At 39.1% G+C, this 7,659-nt stretch overlaps 1 protein-coding gene across 1 annotated transcript; it reads left to right on the top strand.

Moving 5' to 3' along the window:
- Positions 1-610: 610 nt before the first annotated feature.
- LOC139422095 (insulin) lies at positions 611-1,720 on the top strand. Its single transcript, XM_071173243.1, has 3 exons — positions 611-664; positions 1,057-1,243; positions 1,539-1,720. Exons 2-3 carry the CDS (start codon positions 1,069-1,071, stop codon positions 1,679-1,681), a joined length of 318 nt encoding a protein of 105 aa, XP_071029344.1. The 5' UTR covers positions 611-664; positions 1,057-1,068; the 3' UTR covers positions 1,682-1,720.
- Positions 1,721-7,659: the final 5,939 nt, after the last annotated feature.

Raw genomic sequence — 7,659 nt, forward strand, 5'->3', positions numbered from 1 at the left:
TATACAAATGAATGTTCTTGGAAAGTTCATTCCTCGTCACATTGACTGATCCAAGAGTATTTTTTTTATATTGCCGTCATTGTAAAGCTAGCCATGACAAGAACTTAGTGAGTGCATAATGGAAAAAGTTGTCACAAAATGATCTGACTCTGTTAATGGGCAATGTGTCAACATTAAATATCCCACTAACATCACAACAGGAACTTCACCTCCAAAAACTGATGCAAAGGACACTCATTGAGCCACCAGCTGTCTCTCACTATCTTCTTCAAACAAACACCTCATATGCTCTTTAGCATAGCTGAATCAGGAGCAGGTAGACCATGCACAGGTCATCCATCCCTGGAATCGTCTGTATATCTCAGACACAGGTAACATCAGTTATGTCCGATTCGCTGGCCCTCTGCTTGGTCCACTAATGTCACTTAGTAAGACAAACATGTCTAACGAGGCGAACAACTGAATTGCCACTTACCATTTGATTTCATTGAGAGACTTATTTTTTCCGCTGACACTGGCAAAGACCACAGGCCCTTGTTCCGAGACCCGTCTGCTCCAGGGGTATAAATGGGGGGAGGACCTGGTGTTCTGCCTCAACTAATTCTTCCCTCAGCATTTTTGCTACTCTTTCTACAGAGCTTCTTCACCACCACAAACTCCATAGGCAAGAGCTTGGGGGTCTATCTGTTTCACTGGAGGATTGGGAACAACAGTAGGGTTAGCGTGGTAGATTTTGGGGATGTAAATGCAACTAGAATATGAAAATGCCTCAGAACTCTTACCGTTTTTGTTGAACAAATGTATTTCTATGTACTATGTACTTTACTTAATCTTAGAACCAAATAACTGTAGTTTTGTTGATGTAGGGACATGGTTTATTTTAGAACATACTGAATGACAATATATCAACAGGATATAGGTTGTCAGCATTACACAAAATGAGTAATATCAATCCAAGAACTAGAATAGAGATTGTTCTCATACATTGCATGAAGCTCCCATGGTGTACTGTAAGCAGTGTGAACTTATCTGTTTCATTGTGTTTCCCTCATCCAGCCTACCATCACCATGGCCTATTGGCTCCAAGCTGCATCTCTGCTGGTGCTGCTGGCGCTCTCCCCCGGGGCAGACGCTGCAGCTGCCCAGCACCTGTGTGGCTCTCACCTGGTGGACGCCCTCTATCTGGTGTGTGGAGAGAAAGGATTATTTTACAACCCAAAGAGAGATGTGGATCCCCTTATAGGCAAGACACCTCTAGCACTGTCTGAATTCAAAAGACTTCATAGCTGCTCCACAACTCAACTTGATCTAAGACCACAAGCTACTTTACTGTTTTTGTGTGTGTAGATATGGCATGTAGGAAACTCATGGTCACTATGAATAACAATGTTGTGGAACAATGTAGAACCTACAAATATTGAAATGAATGTGAAGGCAATGATGAGATACAGGGAAAGGCATATACAGTAGTCCATACAACATATGCTGGTTTATGTTGTGCTATAGCACTCACTCAATATATTTTTCTCCTCTTGCAGGGTTCCTCTCTCCAAAATCAGCAAAGGAGAACGAAGAGTACCCCTTCAAAGACCAGATGGAGATGATGGTAAAGAGAGGTATTGTAGAGCAGTGCTGTCACAAGCCCTGCAACATCTTCGACCTGCAAAACTACTGCAACTGAGACCTGTCGGACCACTTAGCCTGCGTTCACCCACTGCCACGCTCAGAGACAGCATCCTACTTCAAAGATTTGCAAACATGGAGTGCAAACAAGAAACGTGTTTTATTTTTCCCCAGAAAATAAAGTTATATGAAATTAGCAAGGACTTTGAGTTTTCCTTTTGTGAATGGGCCTTAGGTTCTGAGTAGGCTACTATGGCTTCTGTGCAATTTGTGGTTTTGAGTTTACATGATATTGTAAATGCATATTGTGGTAATTCAGACATGTTCATATCATGTCTTCTTAGTTGCCTCGATTGTGTTACTATGCAGCTAAGAGGGCCTTGCACAATTACCATTTTGTTCCCCTTTTTTCTCCCGGTATTGCATTATTTTGACTGTCTACCTTATCAAAATCAACTAATATTACAGTGTTTTCAAAGATATTATGCTCTTTGCTAACATCAGTCAGTGTTTTTGAGATAGGCCTATGCACAGCTTCATTCACCTTGCTACTGTGCTTGGTTGATTCACCATCATGTTATAGCTCTCAGACAAGCGTTTGGTTTGTGAAACTTTAGTTAGTATTTGCTAATTATTATGCATTTTTCTGTCTTTAAAATTCATTCATTACTCAGTTCTGAAATCTTAATCATGGGTTTTTCAAAACTTTTAATCTGGATCTGAGGGATCCGGATTCTGATCGATCGGGCTGTTTTTTAGAAGAAAAGAAAACTGATATAACCCTCTCACCAAAGGCTCAGATAAATCAGTATGGAAATAATAATGAAAACGATGAACTTGTATGAAATTGACTCATTAGGGGGGAAATGAGAAGCTAGGGATATTTACTAATAGATATTTAAAATTACAAACACATAAAATTACAAACATACAATTTGACTGGGATGTGTTATTACTGTTATGAAAAAAGACGATCAGAAATACAATACAATATAAAAAAAGAATAAATAAAACCCCCGAGTATTAGAGTACACTCTTAAAACTCAGTCACTGACACTGTTCAATCTAGCTTGCAAGCTAATGTTGGCGCGCATTGGAGCTTAATGAATGTCGATAGAAGACGAATGATTCAGCAAAGGAATGGGATAACAAATGTTACTGGGAAACCCTGTAGGCTTTCTGCTACATGTAGTATAGCAAAGTAATTTTCAGTTCGGATTGCTGCCACTAAAATGCCACAGTAATCCTTACAAAAAAGTAGGAATGTTTGTTCAACTCGCTAACATGTTACATGCTCGCCACAGACTTACCTCCGGTTACATTAGTTCACATGAACGTAAACGTCAAAATACTTAAGTGGATGGTACATTAAAGAATTAAAACCAACACAAATTCTTAAACTATTGACATGTTGTTTCTTTGAAGCTTGCACATGGAAGTAGTACAAGTGTTTGATGCGATGCAAACAACAGGCTTCATCAAAATAAGCATGCCCTCATGACAAGTAAACTAGTGTAAAGAACATCATGTACAAACACAGGAAATGTGTCAATCCCTGTTTTCTGTTGCCTAGAGTATCTAACCGGGATGTAAGGGATATTCAGCGTATTGCCCAATCCACTTGTATATGAAGGAGACATGTCTCACTATAGGAGCACACATCACATTAGGAACTCCAGGTGTGTCAGAGGTCAGTAGTGTAGGAGCTTTCTTAGTTATTTGAGATATTCGTCTCTGTTTCTGCTTCCTCCCTTTCTTCTGGCTTCTCTTCAACTAGGTCAGATTCCTCAACCTACAGTCATTTGTTTCTGTTGCTTCTTCCGCTTCATTTCTTTCTTCAGTGGACTCATTGTCTTTCCTCCTGACCTCGCCACAGGTTCTCTGGTCATTACATTCTAAATCCAAACTGAAAGGTTCTGAAATTTCTTCATCTTCTCTGTCTTGAAAAGTTGTCTTCATCTTCTGAATCAACATCTTCAGATTTCTCTGGATTTTTCACATCCTCTTCCAGTTTTTCTTCACTTGAAGTACAGCCTTCTGGCTTGTTCAATTCCAGTTAATTGTTCTTATTTTCTTTCTTTCTTCTTCTTTGCAGAGTTCTTAGACTCTGTGTTGGATCAACGTCAGCCACAGATTCTAGGCACACTTGCATTGCTAGCAGTAACAGGTAATTCCGATGAAGGATTTGGGGATTTGGGGATTTTCTGGCTTCAACCGAAACGCAGTTAAGTTGAATTATTGATTGTATATTTGTTTATTCCATGTGCAACTCTGTGTTGTTGTATTTGTAGAACTACTTTGTTTTATCTTGGCCAGGTCGCAATTGCAAATGAGAACTTGTTCTCAACTAGCCTACCTGGTTAAATAAAGGTGAAATTAAAAATTAAAAAATAAAAGTTTGGCATTTGACTTTCAACAACATGCGGCGTAGAGGCCCAGCAATCTGCCAACTTGTGCTTTCCTTTCAGTCCTAGATTCCGTATCAGGACTCTGTCTCTGGCGAATCTTGATAATTTCCTGTGTTCTCTATGTTCTGTTTTTCCTGCAGTGGTCTCTGAGAGTTTGAACACAGCTTGCAACTCTTTATGTCAGACTTTTCTGATGCACCATCACTTGAGACTCCAAAGCATAGATCTACAGGTAAACCTTGCTTCACGGCCAACATGATAAAGTACAGAGAATATCCGGTTGCTTCGTTCTGAGTGCAATTGTACAAATATACAAGATGTCTCAGGTTGAGGATCACCATAAAGGTTAAATTCTGATTCTTAGTAGGAAATACAAGCATGTTTTATACAGTGATCTGTATTGACTAGGACATTTGCTGTCTCACTGGAATCTGGTTCAATGGACAGGAAATCCATGCAGACAAGATCCAAAGGTCCGTCACTATCTATGTATATGAGACAAAGGAGCAACTATTTTGAGTAGTCTTTCTATGGATACAGCGAGCACAGGACGTGCAGTAGTCTTTGACCTCTGGTTTAATATGTGGCCACTAGAAAGTGTCTCTTACTAATCCATAAGTATTGTCGAAACCCCAGGTGACCTGAGTCATCATGTAGTGACTTCAACACATGTAGTGATTTCAACACCGAACTTCTCTGGCAGAAGTAGCCGAGTTCAGTGAGGTCTGTTTGGAGGATTTGTATAGCAAAATATATGGCAAATAGAAATCCAATATGGATGGTGTTAAGAGATAGATGGGAGGGGTTGACTGGAGCTGAAGGGTGAGACTAATAACAACAAGAACACAAAGGTAAAAGATATTGAGTCTGTAAAATGTACATAGGTTCACAACTTTGTGAAGTTATATAGCAAATATAAATCAAACTGGATGGACATCAGAAATAGATGGGAGAGGTGGAGGTTAGAGGAAGGCCAGGACTACAAACAAACATAATATTACATTTGTGAAATCGATTGTGTCCGTAAAAAGTATATAGTAAGTTTAAGCTGGAAGTAGAAGCCTAAGTGTTATTGTTTATTAGTTTCCTCCAATTAGGATAAGGGTGGTAGGGTTTGTGGGATTTGTATGTATGTACATATGTACGTACGTATGTATGTATGTATGTATGTATGTATGTATGTATGTATGTATGTATGTATGTAATTATGTGTAATATATAATAAATATATCAATTATTTACTAAACAAATATATGGGGGATTGGAAATGATGCAGACAATTAAGTTGATGGAATTTACAATCTATCCGCAATATTAAAGCTGATCTACCCCCTAATACATTTTTAAAAAGTGTACAGCACTCTGTCTTCAATCTTTAGCTTCTCCCATTCTCTTAGGAATAGAGAGATGTCTGGATGTCCTGTGTTCATGACTCTCGTGACATCATAGTTTACTAGAGCTGACCACATCTCACCAATGCAGCGATCTTTTTGTTAAGATGCTGACCGCTCACTTGGACTCATCTTTGGCAACTGATGAGCGAGCACTCAATATAGTCAGGTTGCAGTATGATTGAGGAGTTGGTCTGATCCAGGGGTTGAAAACAAAATCATTTTTCTATTTTTTCGTTGGTCAAATAGCCCTTACACAGCCTGGAGGTCTGTTTTGGGTCATTGTTCTGTTGAAAAAAAAATGACAGTCCCACTAAGCGCAAACCAGACGGGATGGCACATCGCTGCAGAATGCTGTGGTAGCCATGCTGGTTAAGTGTGCCTTGAATTCTAAATAAATCACAGACAGTGTCACCAGCAAATCCCTCCCACTATACATCTCCTCCTCTATGCTTCATGACTGGAAACACTTATGCAGAAATAATCTGTTCACCTACTCTGTATCTCACAAAGACACGGCGGTTAGAACCAAAAATCTAAATTTTGGACTCATTTTTTTTAACCTTTATTTAAATAGGCAAGTCAGTTAAGAACAAATTCTTATTTTCAATGACGGCCTAGGAACAGTGGGTTAACTGCCTGTTCAGGGGCAGAACAACAGATTTGTACGTTGTCAGCTCGGGGATTTGCACTTGCAACCTTCCGGTAACTAGTCCAACGCTCTAACCACTAGGCTACCCTGCCGCCCCTCATCAGAACAATTGGAGAGATTTCCTAATGTCCATTGCTTGTGTTCCTTGGCCCAAACAAGTCTCTTCTTCTTATTGGTGTCCTTTAGGTGTGGTTTCTTTGCAGCAATACGACCATGAAGGTCTGATTCACAAAGTATCCTCTGAACAGTTGTAACTCTGGGTCTTCCTTTCCTGTGGCGGTCCTCAGTTTGGTGATGGTTTTTGCAACTGCACTTAAAAAAACATTCAAAGTTCTTGAAATGTTCCATATTGACTGACCTTCAGGTCTTAACCTCTTGAAGCTAGTAGGCACTATTTTTATTTTTGGAAAAGTAACGTTCCCAAAGTAAACTGCCTATTTCTCAGGACCAGATGCTAGAATATGCATATAATTGACAGCTTAGGATAGAAAACACTCTAAAGTTTCCAAAACTGTAAAAATATTGTCTGTGAGTATAACAGAACTGATATTGCAGGCGAAATCCTGAGAAAAATCCAATAGGAAGTGACTCTTATTTTGAAACCCCTATCTTTCTGTGCATCCCTATTGCCCATTGAAAGGGATATCAACCAGATTCATTTTTCTGTGGCTTCCCTAAGGTGTCTACAGCCTTTAGACGTAGTTTCAAGCCTTTATTTTGAAGAATGAACGTAAATGTCCACATTGCGTAAGTGGTCTGTTGTTGGCTCTCAGTGTGATTTTTGCGCAAAACAGAGAGGTAGCCATTTTTCCTCCCGGTCCTAGTGAAAAGCCAACTGTCCCGGTTGATATATTATCAAATAGATATTTGAATAGATATTATCCACCGCTATTTCCGGTGGATTCCTAGGCATAACGCATCAAACTAACAGAGGTATTTGGATATAAAAAATATCTTTATGGAACAAAAGGAACATTTGCTGTCTAACTGGGAGTCTTGTGAGTGAAAACATCCGAAGCTCATCCAAGGTAAACGATTAATTTGAGTAATCAAGGTTAAAGTAATGATGCACTGTCGTTTCACTTTGATTATTTGAGCTGTTCTTGCCATAGTATAGACTTGGTCTTTTACCAAATAGGGATATCTTCTGGATACCACCTCTACCTTGTCACAACACAACTGACTGGCTCAAACGCAATAAGAAAGAAATTCCACAAATTAACTTTTAACGAGGCACAACTCTTAATTAAAATGCATTCCAGTTGACTACCTCATGAAGCTGGTTGAGAGAATGCCAAGCGTGTGCAAAGCTGTCATCAAGGCAAAGGGGGGCTACTTTGAAGAATCTCAAATATAAAATGATTATTGAGGTCTTTAGTACTTTTTTGGTTACTACGTGATTCCATATGTGTTATTTCATAGTTTTGATGTCTTCACTATTATTCTACAATGTAGAAAATAGTACAAATAAAGAAAAACCCAGACAAGTACTTTGTTGGAAGCCAAAATCTATTTGCATTATTAAAGCTGATTTACACCCTCAAAAAAAATCTATAAAAAATGACTTCACCAATGGATAGAGCAG

The sequence above is a fragment of the Oncorhynchus clarkii genome, chromosome 12 (genome assembly GCF_045791955.1).
Source record: "Oncorhynchus clarkii lewisi isolate Uvic-CL-2024 chromosome 12, UVic_Ocla_1.0, whole genome shotgun sequence".
Taxonomy (NCBI): Eukaryota; Metazoa; Chordata; class Actinopteri; order Salmoniformes; family Salmonidae; genus Oncorhynchus; species Oncorhynchus clarkii.